This window comes from Pteronotus mesoamericanus, unplaced genomic scaffold (genome assembly GCF_021234165.1).
Source record: "Pteronotus mesoamericanus isolate MK-2021 breed Mesoamerican mustached bat unplaced genomic scaffold, CSHL_Meso_final scaffold_582, whole genome shotgun sequence".
In the NCBI taxonomy this organism is placed as follows: Eukaryota; Metazoa; Chordata; class Mammalia; order Chiroptera; family Mormoopidae; genus Pteronotus; species Pteronotus mesoamericanus.
The window spans coordinates 4,412,518-4,433,863 of NW_026555323.1; the positions used below are offsets into that span (position 1 = coordinate 4,412,518).

General features: G+C 45.2%; 1 protein-coding gene across 1 annotated transcript in view; it reads left to right on the top strand.

The window, feature by feature from the left end:
* The window catches only part of CERS3 (ceramide synthase 3), a 79,408-nt gene that overhangs the window by 32,798 nt on the left and 25,264 nt on the right, over nt 1–21,346 (top strand). Inside the window, exons 4-9 of the mRNA XM_054561985.1 lie at nt 3,847–3,965; nt 9,534–9,591; nt 10,510–10,560; nt 10,772–10,864; nt 13,093–13,221; nt 16,364–16,470. Of these exons, the coding sequence (XP_054417960.1) occupies nt 3,847–3,965; nt 9,534–9,591; nt 10,510–10,560; nt 10,772–10,864; nt 13,093–13,221; nt 16,364–16,470 (557 nt within the window). The remainder of the gene's footprint in view (nt 1–3,846; nt 3,966–9,533; nt 9,592–10,509; nt 10,561–10,771; nt 10,865–13,092; nt 13,222–16,363; nt 16,471–21,346) is intronic.

Here is a 21,346-nt window from a genome sequence, read left to right on the forward strand (position 1 = left end):
ACGTGAGAGCCAAAGAGGCCAGATCATCCCTCCGAGATCTGCACTTCCGGAGGGTTTGTTTCTACATCAAGGAGCCAGGCCTCCTTGCCCTACTCAGGGCCCTTCCGCTAGGCCACGCAGCTTCTCCTTGAGGTTCCCCACAGTGTCCAAGATAAAACACAGCTCGTGAGGACAGACTGCGCGGTCCAGACTTCGGCTCTGCTGCGGACTGTATGTGGAGGTGGGCAGGTTAACCGCTCTGTGCCTCAGTTGCCCCCTCTGTGAACTGAGCATGGTCCTAATGCTAATCTCACAGGGCTCTCACGAGGTTTGAGCTGAGTGCTTAGAATAGCGCCTGACACACAGTAGATGCTCAGTATTGTGACTGTTGTTTGTATGTCTCGTACTGACTTCTACAGGAATGTTTTTTAAACACGTCTTCACAACTCAAATTTTCCTAAGGGACATCATTTGTTGCTTAATTATGCTTGTTTCTATAACACCTGGCACAATTTTCTGTACATTGTCCACATTGAATACATGCTACTTTTATGTGTCAATGAAAGAAAACACTTCTAGAGACTTGTTTGCAAGAGGACTTCCATCCCAATACCATTGCAGTGGATGAGCCAGTATTGCCAAGACTGACCTTCAACCAGATTCATCTGATCTGCAACATAGAAAAAAAAAAATGCTTCAAATCCTGTTCGATTCCTGTCTTCTGGATGCACTTCTTAGGCAGCTATCTGTAGACATGATGGGATAATAACATTGTCCTCAGATCTGGGAAAACTCTAATAGGAGGGCTGGGACTTTGTTTTGCTCCCTGCTTGATTTCCAATGCGTAGGACAGTGCTTGGCACGAGTGAGGAGAGCTCTGCTCACTAACTCTTTTCGGGTGATGGAATGAGGGAAGCATTTAAACCACTCAGGCTACGCCCTCTGCCCCTTCCTTCTAAGAATGTATATGTGCTGCAGCATTTCAGAATATGTCCAAGCAACAGGGTTTGAATTATGCCCTCTGCTGGGAGGAATCTGTTCATGTCTGCAGATTATTTTAGAGGCAGAGGAGCGGGTCTTCTCAAATGGTTTTGCCCGGGTCTCCCTTCTGCGTTCAGCCACCATCTCCAGCACTGGCACAGCACGTGACAATCCACACGACACGTTCACATCTAGGAGCCCCCAGTCCTCTAACCACTCCCGGGAGGCAGGAAGCAAACACTCTCATTGTTACTACCCGCTCTTGCACCGGGGCTCAGCGGGCAGTGCTCAGGGCTCCACTGCTGGGAAGCAGCGGATGTGCACCTGCTGCCTTCAGTTCCCGGCTGTATCCTCCTGCCTCTCCGCCAGCTGCGCTCTTCTTCCTGTGAGGGGGCGTGGTGAGCACGGTGCTCTCTCCAAACTCGCCCAGCCTGGCGTGCCAGGCCCTCCCTGCCAGTGCGCAGGAGCAGAGGCCTAGAACCGAAGGGCAGATGGAATACCGCCCCCTCCTTGTCTCACTCCTGCGCCTGCCTTCTTTCCAGGCTGCAAGAGGAGACTTTAAAAATGCGAGCAGCCCGTAACCCACAAGATCAGTTCCAGACAAAGCCACGTTTGACGTGACTCTGGCCACATCTTTCCTCCTCTCCTCTCTGTAGGATTCTACACTGAGAGGCAGGCCTCTTTCTGTTTCCCGAGTGTTACGCTGCTCCCATCTCCCTGCGACCTCACATGCTGGCCCCTCTGTTGGGACACTCTCCTTCCTCATCCCCTCTTTCTCGGGGCATGTTCAGGGTTCAGCTGAAGTGTAACTTCTGGGAACTGCCGACATAAAGCTGGCTCACACGGTGCCCTAATCTTCCCCTCTCTTGGCATTCCTCCTATCTTGTTAGACTTCTTTGTTTTAGTTTTGACTCACTCTGCAGACAGACTTTACCCTGCAAAGTAGGGTCCCCTATCAGTCTGGTTTATTTAGGTCTCCACAGGCTAGCAAAGTGCCTGCAAGAAGCAGGGACCGGTAAATAGTTGCCAACTCAGTGTCCTCCAAAACCCAAACACAGGACAAAACAACAACAGCCGGCGAACCCCTTGCCTGTCAGTGACTGGGTATTGGAGGGGGCTATTTGCAGGGGAGCAGTGTAATACAGGCTGTGTCCTGTTTTGCTTCATTTTTGCCTTCCTTCTCTTGGGTTAAGTAATAGCTAGCGGTTTAGCAGGCATGTAGAAGCTGCAGTTAGTCCTTGGCCAGTCTCAGTGTGAGAGTTTGCTCATGAATTTTATCTGCTGTTGTTCTGTGTGCCTGCGACATTATACACACACAACAGCACAGCACAAGCTAGATTACTGGTCACATGCTGTCGGATGTCTGGCCATTGGGCCATGCGCAGGCTTTGTTTGGCCCTCACAATGTTGGTCCCTTAAGTTTGCTTTGAGGTATTGGTCAACATCAAGAAAACCTCACGACTTCACATTGACGGTCTGGGCCGGCACCTCCACTCTGGTAGTTGTCAGCCAGAGCGTGGTCCCAGCTGCGTCTTGGGGACAGGCCGTGGGCATTTCTGTTTGCTATGACCAGATGGCTTCAGCTTATTTCCTCAACACTGAAGCGGAGGGTCAGTTTTATGCAATTTTATTTTTTTCATAGTAAAGTTAAGAGGAAAATATTTCTTGTGCTTACATTGGAAAATGAAAGATCAAGGAAGCTGGTGCTTCAAAGAAAAATTACAGAGCTTATTTCATTGTTGACGTAGAGAGTACTATAGGTTTAACATGCAAAACAAACCTGTGTTGAAAGACTACAACTTAAAATACTACACTGGCCCTGGCTGGTATTGCTCAGTGGATTGAACACCAGCCTGTGAACCAAAGGGTTGCTGGTTCGATTCCCAGCCGGGGCATATGCCAGGGTTGCGGGCCAGGTCCCCAGGAGGGGGTGCATGAGAGGCAACCACACATTGATGTTTCTTTCCCTTTCTTTCTCTCTCCCTTCCCCTCTCTCTAAAAATAAATAAATAAAATCTTTAAAAAAAAAAAAGTAGTCCAGTGACCGATGATGGCCACATGGCCACATTCCCTTTGTCCTTTTTCCTGCTGGCAGGGAGTTGTCAGGTCCACATGCCAGATTTATGTTTCCTGTCTGGCCTGGGGAGGACTTCCGGTTTGTGACCTTTGAGCTAATCCATTACCCATGTTGTTTCCAATTTTAAATCATAACCTATAGCTCCTGCTTCCCAGAGGAGAACCAATCATCATTTTTATATTCCATAATCATTTTTTATTATTGGAATTATTTCAGATCAGTTTGAAATAGGCTCTACATGTGATTAAATGTGCAAGTGATGGCCAGAGCCTGTGTGAGTTTTTCCTGCATTACGTTTTGGAGCTATTGGAAAGATCATGTAAAATAACAGGATAGGTACTAGCCTAAATTCTAGTCTTCACTTTGCTACTAATTTTAGGTCTTGTGCCATTACTAAAACTCTGTTTCCTCATAGGAAAAAATGAAGAGATTGGGTTTGATTGGCATCTTAAACTCTACTTCATATCTAAGAGGCTCTAAATAAATTTGAGCTGAACAAGTGAGCTCACGTATGCAACCTGAATATATGAGTTGCTACAAATTTATAAAGAATTGATCTCTCTTAGTGACTCAGAGTTCTGGGATATTAACATTCTCTCATTCTCTAACGTGTGTGTGTGTGTGTGTGTGTGTGTGTGTGTGTGTGACTTCATGAGCAAAAGAGGTGAATTCTCTGGCCCAAGTTTGAATGCAGAATTTCTCTCCTCTCCGGTACACGGGCTCTCGTAATCCAATCTCACTGTCTCTTGACTGACTGCCAGTCGGACCCTGCTCTTTATCACTCATTCATGTGTTTCATCCCCTTTCAGAATGAGATTTATGGACTGGCAAAGAAGTGTAACTTGACAGAGCGCCAGGTCGCAAGATGGTTTCGGAGTCGGCGGAATCAAGAGAGGCCTTGCACGATGAAGAAATTCCAGGAAGCTTGGTAAGAAGGACACTGAAACTTCTGAAATGCTGCAGTTTTGTATGGAGCGGGATGGTTGCCTCAGAAAGAGTCCTGGGGTTAGAGCCAATGGGCTCGCCCCCAGCTCCGCCCCTTACTTTTTGTGCTCCAGTTTCCTGCTCTGTGAAACGAGGCAGACTCTGAACTCTCTAGGATGAGCAGGAGAGATTGGGTACTTATCTTAAAGTCCAGAAAAATTATAAAAATATCTTAACTGATATTTGTTCTAGGGCAGAGGTTGGCCCTGGTTCACAAGACTTTAGCGCTTGTTTCCGATCACATTATAATTGCTATAGCACACGATAAGAGCAGAGAATGTCTGTTCTCCACTCACAACACCAAGAGGACTTCCCTCTGTCTCCCTGGGCTCATTCCCCGCCACCCCACCTGTGGACGGGGCAGCCAGGGCCTGCGGGCGCAGCAGTTGGCTCAGCGGGGGCAGGCAGGCTGCGGCGCCAAAGGGGATGTGCCAGCTGGCTGCTTGGAATATGCGCAGAGAACAGTGAACTGCACTGCCCTTACCTTTGGGTTCACTTGAGGTCTTTCTTTTGTTTGTCTGTTATTCTCCCTCGTAGAATATTGTAGTAGTTAGAATAGGCCACACGCCTTTGGTGTCCGAAACAGACACCTTTGTTCCTCTTCTTTCCATTCAGACAAACACGGGTGAGATGGGTTGTATTTGACGTTGCATTCTGCACACAGATAGTGTTCCTTATTTCTGCCTGTTTCTGGAAGTCCTCACATTGCCTAGCGACTTTCAAGAGGCCTGGTTGTTTTGATGGCAAAATGGATAGGAGCTGATAGAAGACTCTCAGATAAATAAGCAGAGCCTTTGAGAGGCTAAGCTGCAACAGCTCCCTGAGCACCGTCGTCCCACTGGGCAATGGTCATGCTAAGAAGCACAGACACGTCAGGTTGACACCCACTCCTCATCGCTTCCGCTTCCGCTTCCGCTGCCTTTCCCACCGTGGCTGGAGGTGTATGGCCTGGTTTGTTTCTAACGGCCTCTCTCCCATTTTAGCTCTCGAGAGACTGGCTAATGTCTGTGCTGATGTGAGCTTGGCGTGAGTGCATCACTCCGAGCCTTCACCGTGGCACACTCCAGAGTGGAGCTGGTCTCCTGGCACATCTTCTTGTTTCCTGCTTTCCTTCATTCACTCCTTCTAGCTCACGGGCCTTATCTTCCAGTCCCCAGGCTGGGACTGAGTCTCTGCCTCCAAGGTGAATCACACTCCAGTGACAACCTCTGGTACTTTCCTATACATTACAGTGCCTTGCAGTTTATAGATAACCTTTGTTTGATCCTCCCAGCAGCGGTGTGAAGCAGTCAGGGGAGGTGGGGCCAGCCCTGTTTAAGAAATGGGAAACTACGCGGCTGTCTAATTTAAAGAATTTGCTCAAGGTCACCTGGCTGTTGGTGGGGCTGTTGTGTTCAGGGCTTTTGACTCCTTTTCTGATGCTCTTCTGCTCCACTGTAGTTCCCCCACCATCTAATGCTCCTCTTGGCAAGCAGGGAGCCCGCTATGTCAAGTCACTGGTCACAGGGCCCAACATTTGGGAATCTGGCTGTCAGCGAGTTCACTGACAGTTGGCCACAGAGTTCAGGTCACACGAAGGAACTTTGAGTTGCCGTGATCTGTCCGGCAAAGCAGAGGGTTATGTTGACTATCTTCTCTGTATGTGGCACTGTCCTACATCGTGTGGAGTTGGAGATTTCTTCAGGGAACTAAAAGTGGAAGCCATGGTCACGGGCCTTGAGAACTGATCAGGAAGATGAGACTACCTCTTATGAAACCACAGCACCTATTGTTACTCCACCCCCGTGGCACCTGGGCCTCTACGCCTGCAGTCCACGGTCAAGTGTAGATGTGCTGTGAGCTGCCGGAGGAGCTGGCACCGGTAGGGCCGAACACATTAGGGAAAGGCTCTTTAGAGGAGGCCAGGCAAAAGCTGGACCTTCAGGAATGGATCAGATTTACCTGAGAAAAGAAAGCATGATTTGAAGGCAGTCTGTTTCAAGTAAGGCAGAGGCACAAAGCAGGAAATTATACACGTGTTTAGGAAACAGGATGGATGCTCCCATCACATTGAAGCTGTATCTTATTCTTTAGCAATGCCACAAATGTTCTCGAATTCAGGTAGCTGTTAAAAGTTGCTATGGACTAAATAAGTAGACTAAAGCAGAATGCCAGCCTGTTTAATTGGACAGGAGTGGCTCTTTGTTCCATCAGCTCTGGGATGTGCTGCATGGTCTTAGCAAGAGATGCCTGGCCCCAGGCCTTGAGGAAATCTCAGGAACTTCTCAGCACTAGCCTCTTCCAAATCACTCTCCAGGAGGCAGGCCCTCCTCTGTAATATCAAGATGGATTTGCTACAAACCCCTTAAGTACAGGATAGATTATCTCTGAATATCAGGATAGATTAGGTCCAAGCACCTTAATTTCCGTGTATTACTTAACGTAGTTTCTTTAATGATTATCCCTAAGCCCAGTTCCGCAGCATTTAAGGCTTTTAATCCACCGTGGATCCTTTATTTTTACGTCAAATTCCGTCTTAGCTGATCACTTTTCTTTATAAAATAAGATTTCCATTCAGCAGTGTGCAGCTCCCTATCAAAATACCTGGCAATGGCTAAGTACCCGATGTGCAGATAGGCAGGGGCGCCCCCGAGCTGGCGGGAGGACCTGGCTGCGGCAGGCCGCTGCCCGCCCCGGCCCCTCTCCCGCTGCAGCTTCTCTCGCTGCTGGTCCGAGCGCGCGCTGTCCAGCTGCGCCCCGATTTCACCGTGCGGTCTCATCTTTCAGCATTAGCATCTGAGCTCACCTTGTCCGTTTCTGGATTTTTTTCCCCCAGGAGTCCCCGACCCCTGACACTCACACACACACAATTATTTTTATCTCAGGCTTATCCCTGGGGGTGGGGAGGACTTACTTAATTCCGTATGTTCTTCGGAATTAAGTGAGATGGCACTGACGAGGATGTCATCCTTCATCTGGTAAGTAGAGCGGTGTAGCCGTTCTCACGCGTTTTGGTTTTAGGCCCCTTTGTTCTCTTAAAAACTATTGAAGACGCCAAAGAGCATTTGCTTCTGTGTGTCTTACCTGCTGATTGTTACACTATTAGAAATGAAAACGGAGACGTCTATAAAACATAAGACACATTTCCTTTGCCCTTCGAGCAACGATGCCATCGCATGTCATGGACCCTCTGGAAGTCCCCACTGGACACCTGTGAGGGAATGAGTGAGAAGGGCAGATACTATTTCAGTATTACGATGACAATATTTTGATGTCAGGGGTCCAGGGCACACACTTTGAGAACCTACCTAGTGTAGTGTGATGAAACCTGCTAGGACTGATCCAGAAAGATGTGGAGCTGGGGTTTTACTGTTGGATCTGGTGGTTGCCGTGCAGCCCTGGGTGAGTTTTGTGACGTCTCTCCACCTCAGTGCCCTCCAGTACTCACGTTACCTACCTCTGAGAACCAGGCACCTCCTTCATGAGCTTATGACAAAGGAAAAAGTGGGATAAGGTGCCCACCGGCGTGCTCCGCACAGGGCGGCTGATGTGCACTTGAGAAGCGCGGGCCAGGAGGCCTGCCGCCCGACCCCCGGGTCCCTTTGGGCCTGCAGGGCATACCGGCTCCTCATCTCGCTGCTTCCTGTTTGGCTCAGACCATCAGGGAGCCAAGGAAAAGCCCTCTGCATCGACGTGTGGGCCTTCGCTGGGCCAGCCGTAAACAGGTCACGTGAGAACAGGTCTCAGCCAGCTCATTTCATAAAGTGCCCTTTGGGTGTTTTTATGGTTCAACTTTCTGAGCAATTGAGCCCTACTTTTTTTAATCTATCAAAACAAACCATGGAGAAAAGCTGTCATCGAGCTTATGTGACAGTGTTCAGGAAACACTGCTGGATTCAGAGTCCAAAGACCTGTACTTCCGCCTCAGCTGTTAACAGCCGTGCGCGCTGGGGAGACGGCAGCCCGGCCTCTGCGAGCCTGGTTTCCCTCCCCTCTTCACAGTGGGAGCGAGGCCACGTTCCTCTCTCTCCATGTCACACGGGCATGGCATTATACGAATGTAAGGAACAGATATTATTTTTACTATTATTATGGCTACTTCAACAATCATTAGGTAAAATAGCAATAATTTTTTTTAAATGTTACTGCAAAGCTATAAACATATTCTGAAGCAGAAAGACTAGTGTAGTGAACTGTGTATGCTGTGTATCCATCACCACTTTGAGTAATTTTCAGCTCAGGCAATCCTCTGCCCTCCTGTCTGCTTTTACCCCCACCACAGATGTCCTTTGTGCGTCATAATTGCTTCAGTTTTATTGAGATACAAGTGACATACAGCACTGTATAAATTTAAGTAAACAATATAATGGCTTGACTTACACGTGTTGTGAAATGATTACCACAAGTTTAGTTAACATCTATCGCTTCATATAGATACAAAAAGGAAAAAAAAGGTTTTTTTCCTTGTGGTGAGAACTTTTAGGAGCTACTCTCAGAAACTTTCGAATATACCATACAGCTGTGTATGGGATGTAATGTACAATATGGCGAATATCTGTAACTAGAAGTTTGTACCTTTTAACTGCCTTTGTCCTTTTATTATTTTGAAGCAGACATCATTGTATGATTTCATCTGTAAATATTTTAATATATACATATCTCTAAAAGATACTGGTGACAGTAATTTTATTTTATTTTTATTTTTTAACAGATTTTATTTATTTTTAGGCAGAGGGGAAGGGAGAGAGAGAGGGTGTGGCCCGCCCCACGCCCTCTCCTGGGGACCTGGCCTGCAACCCAGGCATGTGCCCTGACTGGGAATCGAACTGGTGACCCTTTGGTTCGCAGGCCAGAGCTCAAGCCACTGAGCTGCACCAGCCAGGGCCTGACAGTAATTTTAAACCTAATTGTAATATGAGTATCATCCCTTTAAAATTTTATTTAATAAAAGCAAATAGTATTTATTTTTCCTTACCTATCTCCAATCTTCTTTACAGTTTGTTTACTTGAATTAGGACCCAAATAAGACCCATGCGTTACAATTAGATGATATGTCTTTTAAGTCTCTAAATTTATAGGTCTTTCTCCACACATGAGAAGAAGATACCCTTTCAAAATATGCTTTTCAGAGGCCAGACTAAAGAGTTGGCCACATAGAAACCTTTCACTGGGAAATAAATAAGCCACCATTTATTGTGGGTCGGGAATTAGGCTAAACATGATAATAATGATAACAACTGTCACTTACTGCTGCTAACTTCATGCTAGACACTATGATTGGTATTTTTCATACATTATTTTCAATTTTTTTACATTTTCAGTCAAGTTTGGTGGTTTCCATTTTACAGATGAAGCGACTGAGGCCCCCAGAGGCTACGTGGCCTCCCTAAAGTTCTAGCCATCTAATAAGTGGCGGAGTCAGGACCTCAACTGAGACTTGTTTGACTCCAGAATGTGTGTTCTTTCTGTCCTACCAAATGTTTTTCTCCTCAAATGTCAATCACTTTTACAAGACTTTTTTTTCTTTTCGCAGCTGGCGATTTGCATTTTACTTAGTGATTACTGTTGCTGGAATCGCATTTCTCTATGATGTAAGTTGTCTTTTCTATATCTTTGATTGGAATTTGTCATGAATTTTTAAAAAGTCCTGCCCTTGATTTTCTTTCAGGATATGATACTTTCAGTAAGATAACCAGAGCTTAAACCGCTAACCTCTTTAATGCCTGGAGAAGTAGCAACAACTCAGTCTGTCTTTCAAAGCCTTCATTAAGCTTTGCACTTGGGAAGTTAACTTTTAAATCCAGTCTCTCCCTATTTCCACTTATGCAGCTCATGCACTAACTAACCTGGGCTACTGATGAACCACTGAACATATCTGGCACATCCCCACTTTTGGATTTTAGGGCATTTTATGCCCTCTGCCAAGGAATGTCTTGTCCTTCCCATCTTTCTATTCCTGTCAAATTCCAGCCAGTCTCATATCAAATGCCACTGTTCTGTGAAGACTTTCATTACTCAGCCATCAAAAACGAAATTTCCCCTTACCCTTTGCATTGTCTGTTTAAATAATTAATAAACAATTATTTCATTAAGTGATTATAAACTTAATAGTAAATTGTTTGTAGAAAAAGAAAAGGTAGCCAGCTTGAAGAGACTTCTCTGAAGATTCCATTTCTCTTAAGATATTTTTATTGCTAGAGAAGTAGTAATATAATTGGTTTGGAAATAGTTTTGTGAAGTTACTTGCCGGTGAGACAGGACTGTGTTTGGTGCCAGAACTGCTGGGAGCCGTGGCTGTCCCAGGGCGCTGTATGGGACTGTGTGTGAGCACCCACGGAGGGAGAGGCGTGCAGCAGGAGCCCCGGGAAGGCGGCACAGGTGTGCCCGGCTGTGCCTGTTTGCCCCCCTTGGTGACATTGGGAGCAGCTTACGTTTCCTGCTGACATCAGCCTTTGATTCTGACAAACTCACTTTTATTTCTCTTGGTTCCTTGTTTTTTTTTTTAACAGAAACCTTGGGTATATGACCTCTGGGAGGTGTGGAATGGCTATCCCAGACAGGTAAGGACTTCTGATACTATCCCTCACTTGACTTGATTTTGGAATTCTTTTAGAAATAAAATGCCTGAAGATATTATCTCTAGTTCCTTCTCAGGAGCTGAAATGTAAAGCATCATTATTTGGGGGAATTTTATATCAATAGGGATAAACAATAGTGTTATCCTTAAAATGAGTTAAGTGACATTAAAGTAAATACTCTCATTTTTCTCAGCCCTTGCTGCCATCCCAGTACTGGTACTACATTTTGGAGATGAGTTTTTATTGGTCTCTCTTATTTAGCCTGGGCTCTGATGTCAAGAGGAAGGTAAGTGTCTCATTGACAAAACTACTTTATTCTTTTTTTTCCAAAAGTTTTTCTCCCCTGCCCCAAATACTAATCTTTAAATTGTATTTCATGTGTGTAAAGTTTCAGTTCATAGCTTTTTTGCTTTTTATAGCCTTGGTAAGTATTTGCAGTGAGACATTATAGAAACATTAACTTTGAAGCTAATTGATTCATTTTCTCAAGGGATAGAATTGAAAAAAATACTCAAGTAGGTTGATCCTGTAATGATTTGGTCTTTTGAAATTCCTTGAGACAATCAAAAAAGTTGATTTCTCCTTATCATTTCAAGGAGCATTGAGTACTTTTTCAAAAATTACACACAGCCCTGGCTGGCATGGCTCAGTCTGTTGGGCATCATCCTGCAAAGTGAAGGGTTGCCGGTTCGCTGTCCGCCAGGGGACGTGCCTTTGGTCCCCAGCCGGGGGGTGCGTGAGAGGCAACTGATCGATGTTTCTCTCCCTCACTTCTCCCTACCTTCCCCTCTCCCTAAGAATAAATATTGAAAAATTAAAAAATTAAGTGCAGCTATATATCATATGTTTGTAAACACATATCTTCAGAGACATAACACTATTAGTTAGGAGTTGGGTAAAGCACCGGCTCTGGGGTCAGATAGCCTAGGTTTGAATCCCTAGCTTGACAAACTCACTAGCATCTCAGGCTAGTTGGTTAAACTCCCTAAACTACAGCGTGGAGCTAAAAAAAGTTCCTAGCTCTTCTGGTTGTTGTGAGGATTAAACAAGTGAAATCACAGGAAGCACTTCCTGGGCTACCAGTACGTGCTCAATAAATTAGGCTATTATCATCATCATGTTCACGCTTTCACTGGCTGCAAGGAAACCTAAATCTTTAAGTGTTTTACAAAACATTTTTATTAAGTATCCACATGCCACACCATTCATCTATCTAAAGCGCGTAATTCAGTGGTTTTGAGCGTAGTCACAGAGTTCTGCAATCGTCACCACAGTCCGCTTGAGAATGTTTTCATCACCTCGAAAATAAATTCCTCTAGCAGTCGGCTCCCATTTCTTCTAGCTTCCCCGGCCCTAGGCAACCACTGATCTACTTTTTGTCTCTATGGATTTGTCTCTTCTGGACATTTCATATCAATGGAATCACACAATATGTGTTTTTTTATATCTGGCCTCTTTCACTTAGCATAATCTTTTGCAAATTCATTCATATTGTAACATGTGTCAGTATTTCATTTCTTTTTTAAAAATAGTCCTTGTATGGATATATTGCATTTTGTTTATTTATTTATCAGTGATGAATACTTGGGTTGTCTTTACCTTTTTGGCTATTATGAATACAGCTTCTATGAACTTCCATATATAAGATTTTGCAGAAGCATGTTTTTATTTCTCTTAGGTATATGTAAGAGTGGAATTGCTGGGCTATATGGTAATTTTATGTTTAACCTTTTGGGGAACTGCCAGACTACTTAACAAAGCAGCCACACCACTTTACATTCCTAACAGCAATGTATAAGGGTTCCAATTTCTGCACACTCTTGCCAACACTTGTTATTGTTTATCTTTTCCAATAGAGCTATCCTGGTGGGTGTGAAGTAGTATCTCACTGTAGCCTTGGTTTATGTTTTCCTGATGGCCAATGTGGCTGAGCATATTTTCATGTGTTTATTGGCTGTTTGTACATCTTTGTAGAAAATCTTTGAGTTTTTATGCTCAGTTGCGGTAACTTTCCTTACCCTAGATTTGCTAATAGAGTTATTTCACTTTCATTCGTTACCTCTTTCCTATGTAGCACCTCTTTCTTTAATGGTTATATAGTTTTGTTATGTGTCTTGTTTTCCTTTTCTCAATTAGGCAGGAATAAACAATAAATGTGAATGTGCACAGGAACATGCTTGTGTGTATATGTGGGTGTTGTGTGTGTGTCTACACGTAGCATGAGTGGCAGGGAGAATGGCTGGTTTTGGGACTTCGATGACAACAGGTCATGCTCTCTCAGTGTCAGGTGACTTCATCAGTGAGGGTAGTTCTTGTCTTGTCTGCCTCCCAGGGATTATGTTTAAGAATTAAAATGAAAGCCTTTCACAATTTCAAAACATACAGATGTCAGTTACTAGTTTTGAAGCTAGTAGTAGTAGTAGTAGTAGTAGTAGTAGTAGTAGTATGAGCTCCTCCAGTGATTGGGAAATAAGTGCATTTCTTAATGGCTGCCATTGTCCCCGCGTTGTGCAGGACTTCCTAGCTCATGTCATCCACCACCTGGCTGCCATTAGTCTGATGAGCTTCTCTTGGTGTGCTAACTACATTCGCAGCGGGACCCTGGTGATGATTGTGCACGACGTGGCCGACATCTGGCTGGAGGTGAGTGTTCGCCACAGAAACGCCGGCAACGATGGGGCCTCCTGGGCCTCTGTGCCTCCTCGCGGGGAGAATGGCCTCTGAGCGACTGAGCAGGGCTCTGCGTCCTGAAGACACCCCACGTTCACAGGTGTCGCTGGGTACCCAGGTCCTTCAGGTTCACAGGAAGGAAACCTTTAGGTTTTACTTTGCAACCCTCTTTCTTCATGGTACCTCACAGAGAGGTTAACCTGCGGGTTTGCGCTGAAGGAAGCTGCACGCAGATAGTAGTTCAGGGGTAAGCTAAGCCATTTGAAGATGGAATGAGCTCCCATCTTTTAAAAGGAGGACTTAAACTCAGGGCACCGTGGATTCTTCATGCTGGACAGCACTGTATACTCACCCCAGAGCTGAATACCCACTGGATCCTTGCGCTGCCCTGATGACTCTCAAGCTTCGTAAATGAAAGCTGTTACTTATTCAAAGAACATTTCATTTCTTAAGGAACAGATGTTTTGGAGCAGTGGACATTAAAATGAGAGTCTTCCTAATCCCAAACCATACAAAATCTGAGGAACAAAGCAAAGTTAGGATTGTTTTCTCCACCTGTTCTGTTAGATCCTGGTCCCTGCATACCCTGTGGGTGTGATCCAGTGATCTTCTTAACGGGCAGCTCTCCCGGCTGCACGCTAGAGCCACACGCTTCATCGTTTCAATATATTCACTCGCAAGGAAGCTGGGGGAGATGATGCCAACCCATTTTGCATTCAGAATTGCCTCTTGAAGAACTAGTAACTGAACATAGGTTGATATGGAAGAAATGAAATTAAATGTAATATGATCTTGTTCTTCTAGATCTGGATTCAGCAAACATTTTGGAATAGGGCCAGATAGTAAATCTAGCTCTGTGCACCACATAGAATCTCTTGTCACATATTTTTATTTCTCTCTTTCTCTCTCTCCTTTTTTGTCTTTTCTTATATCCCTTTAAAAATGTGAAAACCATTCTTACCTAAAGAGCTGACCACCTTTAGCCCATAGACTGTGATTTGCCAAACCCTGTTCTAGACATAACGAGAAGTCATTTGAAGCCATTTCAAAGCAACTGGCTACTATTAAATATTAGCTGTGTAGAGCATTTTGTTTCTTGTATGTAATTGTAATTAGGCATGTAAATCCTATTCTGAAGGTCAGGATTGTTATACTTGCTTCAGGCAGCAAATGGCCCAGCAAAAGGAGGATTGTGCCAGGTTTCCCGTGTGTTTCTCTCTGACTGTGGCCACCTCGGTTGTAATTACCCCCCTCTCTGATCATATCGCAGTAACCCTGCCTGAAAATTGAGACCACATTGGCTGTGACTTAAGAATTTTATGCTACCCTGTTGCTTCTAAACCCTCCAGTTCAATTGCCTTTGGTGTGTCTCCACTGTAAAAACAGCTTCGTTGTGTTATTCAAAGGGAGTTAGACACTGGAAGTGGGAACAAGCGCAGGGTCGCCCCGCCAGCCCTCCCCCGACCCTGCCATTGACGTGCACAGCTCCTTAGGCAGCCGGGCAAATCACTGGATGCTTTGTGTTCTAACCTCAGCTGGAACATGAGAAGCCACATCTGACCCTTCGGGTATATTGTGAAGTTTAGCTTATTTCTGTTACAAAATGCTCTTAAGGCCTTAGGTAAAAAACAAAGAAAAATGAAACGTCAGATTCAGAGGTCCCTGCTTGGGCGAACTGTGAAAGCAGCTTCATGTTGTTAATGACCATGAATCATTCTTGATTCACAAGTCACGATCTAAACTGGAGGTTCAGTGAGCAAGGCCAGTACCTTCTGTCAGCTGGCGGCAGAGACAACGTGAAGCGGTGGCATGGGGCCTATTTTTTTAATATTCTCCAGGGGTGCCTATTCCACAGCTTCCTCGAGTAGGTTTTTTTAAATGTTTGTCCTCTCAGTCAAGTTCTAATTGAACCCAGACAGGGTACAACTTTCGCCCCTGGTTAGACCTTCCTAGGGATGGAGACTATTAATCCTTCACATCCCTCAAGGCAGTTGGTCGGCCATTTCTTAGCTCTCTCTTTGCAAGGAAAAACAGCCTCAACATCTACCATGTTTTACTCATAAGTGGCCTTTTTCCTTCTTCATGCATCTTCTTGATCCTTTCTAATTGACCACATGTTCGAGTTTAGATCCAGGACCCAGCGCTTTAACAGTATCCTGACTGATGCACAGCCAGGGCGATGGGTTACTGTCTGGTGTCCAGCTCGGCACAGTCAGAAATGACTGTGTGTGTATTTGCCCAAACGAGTGCTCTTCGGCCCTGTACGTCTCTAGCAACACACCCAGGCCTGGCCTCTGACCCTTCAGTCAGCTCCCTGCTCTGGTACAGCCACCACTCTAAACAGCTGGCCTTTCCTCTCATACCCACCTCCCAGCCACCTGGCGTATTAGCCTTCTATCTCAGAAACTGAGACTATATCCCCCTTTGGGCTGTGTGCCAACCCCATCATCCAATCATGTCCGTACCCCATGGTTAAGTATGGAAATTGCAATGCAATGGAAACCCTTTTAAAAGTGTAGAATACTCATCAGTTCACCTTCTAAGACCACATTAAGCAGCCTTCCTATAATTCTTTTACTCAACACAGATAATATGGGCAGTATAGACTAGCATGAAGTCAGTGGAGAAAATCAAGTGCTTGAACCTTGATTTCAAGCAGGACAAGGCCCAGGAGTTGCCTCCTATCTGCCCTGAAGCAGCTGTCTCGTCTGCAGCCTTCCCAGCTCAGCCAGGACTTCACTCAGGCCCCAGCCTTCCTTCAGTCCCGCTCACCTTCCAGCTCAATGCGGAAATTAAACAAAGAGCCTGATAAAAGGCGTGCTAACATTAATTTTGCTAATTTGTAGTGTTGGTGCAAGACTGGAGTAATATCTCCACCCGTCCTTCTTTAACATGATGTTTTATGACAAGATGAAGAGAAGAGTGGCCCAGTGGATCCGCCATCCGGTTGTAACAGTGATCGATACCACAAACCTGGTTTCATCTCTTTCCCCACTCACATCCCCCCCCGATTGATTCGAAGCAAATCTCAGATATTATATCATTTATAAATGTGTGATTTAACAAATTTGTACTAACATCACTATCTGAATACAATTTCTTTTTCCGTTTCTAGTCTGCTAAGATGTTTTCTTATGCCAGATGGAAGCAAACCTGCAACATCCTGTTTTTTATCTTTTCTGCCATATTTCTCATCAGCCGCCTCATCATTTTTCCCTTTTGGTGAGTAGACAAGATGCTGTGCCCTGCCTTTGGGCACCGTGATAAGGTGAGCTTGGTGCGTTGTTAAAGTCAGAGCATTGCCCTTTCTTTCATTGATCTCCAGCTATTGGTGCCAAGTTCAGTTGGAGTAAAGAGTGTGAAGGGGTCATTTTTGTATATAATTAAAACAAAACATTCCTCTGTGGAAAAGGTGTATTACAAAAAGGGAATGGAAACTGTGTACCCAATGGGTAAGCAGCAACTCTTACTCTCCATCTTGTTTCATAAATACAGGTCTTTCTTGCGATTAACAGCTTTTCCAGTTATTCTAGTGAAACATCGTTGGCCAGTTAGCAGCTCTTTAAAAGAGAGGCATGTTCCATGTTAAAATGACAGTAATTAATAACTACCAGTAATTGTATGCCAGCCACTGGGTTAGGCTTTTATATATCTTGGCACTAGTCTTCACAACAAATCAAAGACAGGTATTATCACTCACAGCTCATGGAAGAGGAAACTGATACTCATTTTGTTCTCCATGATTACTGGTCCTAACAATGTTTTGCATATCTTTTTCGTACTGATTGGTTCTTGTTCAGTCTGATGATTTTCTTGATCCAAGGGCTGGCAACGAAGAATCTATATTGTGTCTTCCCTGACAATCATTCCTTTGGCAAACATAATTTTCCATGTGTTGACTGACAGAAACCAGAGGGAAAATGTGAGGACGCCTTTGATAGTTTGGAAGGAACAGTTTATAACCAGCCATAGTTTGGGGCTGTCTTGGAGTTTCATATCCTCTCAACAGAAAAACTAGTGCTACTGAAGATCTTAAGTTTGAGGGGAAAGAGATGGAGACCCAGTTTCCTGGTGGATGCACAGCGCCCTGGGCTCGCACCCAGGGAGGCCTGGTCAGAGAGGCCAAAGCGTGCTGCCCTTCCCATGGAAGCCGGCTGCCTCCTCTAAACAAGGACTGGGCATCTTGGTTAGACACTTTCTGGAGAGGAGAAGCAGAGTGCAGTGGTCAGGGTCATGGATGCCGGCCAGTCCTGGGTTCAAGCCCCAGCTCAGTCCTTCCGGCCTCTGTGACCTTGGATGGATTAGATCATTTCTCCGTGCCTCTGTTATCTCGCCTGTAAAATGGAAATAAGTGTTGTCATGGGCCTCAGCTGAAGTAATGCATATAAAATAGCTTAGAACAGTGTTTGTAACATAGTAAGGACTCAGTAAATGCCAGCTATTATTACTAAAATTATTAATGGGTCTTTTAGACCTTGGAGTTTAATCTGGAGTCAGAGTTCTGAGAGTCACGAGTACTCTATTCTTCTTGGTTGGCGAATCACATTACCCTGACTTTTGCTTTGGTGGAACAAAAGTGTGCTTGTGAAATCAGAAAATTGTGTGGTAGTAATTAATTGTGGGATAAGTATTGACGTGCGGGTAACGGTTGAGCTGTGACTTTTCAGTGTGACTCTCACGGGCCCTGCATCCCGGATTCGCCCATTGACGGTTCCTGTTATGATCCACATGTTCCAGCTGCGTAACTGTGACTGCATAGCAAAGCGTCTGGAAGCACAGTGGCTTAAGACGGCGGCGAGCAAGCTTTTTCTGTAAAGGGCCGTAGAATAACGATCATAAGGCTTCGAGGGCCACATATGGTCTCTGTTGCATATTTTGCTTTGTTTTGTTTTGTTTCTTTTAAAATGTGCCAAACCCAGCTCAACTCATAGGCTGTAGAAAAATGGGTTGCAGGCCCAAATTTGCCCACAGTTCATAGTTTGCAGATCTCACTCTTAAAACTACAACATTTATTGATTATTATTATCCCTTATGGTTCTGGGAACTGACTGGCCTCAGCTAGATGCTTTCCATTCATGTGGTTACAGTCAGATGGTGGCTGGGAAGTCGGCTGAAATGCTCTTTAAGGCTTCCTCACTCACATGGTTGAGGAAACACATAAAATGCGCTGGTTGAAGCCGATCGTTGGTTAGGGCCTCAGCGGGGCCTGTCAGCTGGAACACCTACACGCAGCTCCGCCACCGGCCTGACCTCCTCAGAGTGTGGCAGCTGGAATTCCAGGGAGATCAGCTCAAGAGACAGCTAGGCAGACGCTGTCTCTCTTTTTATAGCCTACGTCACAGCAAGTCACCTACAACATGATTTTCTTCCCTGGATCCAGGTCAGTAAGGCCAGCTCATGTTTAAGGGAAGGAAAATTAGACTCCTCTTCTCGATGAGAATAGTTACAAAGAATTTGTGGACATCTTTTTAAAGCACACACCGTGGAAGCTGTCAGTCCGGGGAGCTCTTTGAGAAGCCTGTAAAGTATCGGTGTTGTGGCTGACTCTTGATTTAGCAATGGACACTCACCTCAGACTTTCCCAAGATGTCTCAAAATCAGCAAGCAAGCTGACTCTTGCCCAGGCAACACTTGAACGTCACGGTGGGACTGACTTCCCCACATATTCTTGACTTTAAAAATCCTACACTTAGGAACCTGTTCTCCTGCCAGCATTTCTGGATTTCAAGGAAAATTAGTCACATGCATTTGGTATTTTCTTGATCTTGATACTTCACTGAATTCAGAGAGCAGCCCATACCACTGTTTGCTGTCTTCAGGGAATGAGCTGGATTGCAAATGAGCCAGTGTTAAAAGACTTGACTGTAAAAATTTTTTGCCGGTAAAAATGTTTCTGAACTGACGTTGACTGATCTGCATTGTTTGGAAGGTTGAAGAAAACCTCACCAAGCTATTAGAAGTTTGAGAGATGGGTTTTCAATCTTTTTTTAAAGAATCAGTTGCAGTGTATTGCTCTAGCTTAAATATCTTTCCATAAGCTTGAACATGTTACATAATCATCTTGTGATGCCAAAGAGGAAAAGTCAGTTCCTTGTTGTTAGCCTGTTCCAACAATCTGTCTCAATCTTGTAACTCTGCACACTCATTTTTCAAGGGTATTTTATTGGTCCAGATTTGTTGGAATTTACTGTGCAGCAAACAATGTGCAGATGATAGACCTATTTCAGGATTCAGACATTTTAGAGGTGCTGTGGGAGGCAGTTTGCAATCTAGTTGCTCTATTCTTCCCAAATGCCTGTTGTTGCACATTTTGGGGTGAGATAAAGGGTGGAGTGGGGAGAGGGCTTGACCCATCTGGATTTTTTTCTGGAAGCTTCGAGAGAAAGAGCTGGAGCTCGTACATTATGCTTGTCTTTCCCTTCCTTTGGCTTTTCCTTCATTTCCCCAGCCTCAAGTACATTTGCTTTCCTGTGGTAAGTTTCCTTTTGTGTTTGTACAACTGTGTCCCCTTTCTCTTCTCTGTTCTTTACATGTTTTTATTTAGCCGATTCTCAGTCAGGGTCAGCAAGAGTTAGTGACATTGATTTTCTGAACATTGTTACTCTCCACATTAGCCAGCGATTCCAATTGGCATTGTCCAAATTGCTTTATTTGAATTGCCTGGTTACCCCATTTGTTTGCATTTTTATTCAAAAGTGTTTAAATGTTAGGCTTATGTTTTTTACACTGCATTCCCAACTATTATTTTTAAATAATGACTTCTATATTTTTAAATTACTGGACGTATTTATCTACTTATACAAATGCCACCTGCGAATCATTAGTCTAGAAAGACCGTTGTGAGGCTGGGAAATGACTCCTGACAGGTTTCCTGCGTAAATGACAAGGACGGGGAGCAGTCCAGTCTGGGCGGCCCGCCCGCGGGGAGCGCCCTGTCCTTCACCTGGTGGGGGCAGGTGGCAGTGCTGGCCCATCGCTTCCTCTCGTGGGCCCATCACGCCTCGGTTCCCGCCTTGCAGGAGCGCGTGATGGCGCAGTGGGGACCTTTGTGTCCACCGCCTTAGCTGTGTACTGGAAGACTGGTAATACTGGCCTGGAATTTTTTTTTTTTTATTTTCCAAAAAGAAACAAAATCATCTCCAGCTGTGAATAATACTCAGGTCCATAGCTCCAATGGTAGGTATGCTTGTGGGAACTTTATTTTCCCCACCGCTGGTTCGCTGGACTTCAGGCTTCAGCTCTTGCAGTGGGAGGCTTCGTGTGAAAGGGAATTCTGTGGGTGATGAGAACATGTAAATATTTGGACTAGCCATCAGAGAGATGACAGCTTTAAGGGGAGGGAAGAGAAGACCAAACTGAAAGCTTGGCTGACGCTCATCAGGAGACAAGAGTGAGGGCACCACGGAGCCTTCCTGTCCTCGGAAAGCCTGGGCCTCTGTGCTGAGGGACAGGTTGGGGACAGAGCATGGTCTCCTGGTGCCACATGCTCTCCCGGAACCGTGCTGGGGTGGCGCGGGGCCCTGTGCACAGCCACCAGAGGTAAGGAGGGGCGTGTGCACCGTGAGAACGGCTCTGTGGGAGCTGGGCCGCTCCCCTGGGCCGCCGTGGCAGATGCGGATCTCGGAACCAGACTTTCCAGGGGCGCGCCTTGTGGAGGAGGCGGTGACTTCACCGCCTGCGTTTGTTCCGTGGTGTCTCGTCTGCGCTGCGCCCTCAGTGCGGCTCCCGCCCTCACGCCCCCGCGCTTGGCACGCTGCTGTTTATGAACGCGTGCCGGCCGGCTGCTCAGTAGTCTCCTGACATCTTAGAATTTTAGAAATTTCTAAAATTTAGAAATTTAGAATTTTTAGGGGACCTTATTACAATTTAGTCCAATTCCTTTATTCATTGACGTATTAGAAAATAATTTCAAGCTTGCAGGATAATTTCAAGTGTGTTATAGAGAACACTCACTACGCCCTTTACCCAGATTCACCAGTTAGCATTGTGTGCCATTTGCTTTGTCATTCTCGCTCTTTCTGTCTTTCTCAATACACACACACACACACTCTCTCTCTCTCTCTCAGATATTTTTTCTGAACCATTTGAAAGTTGCAAG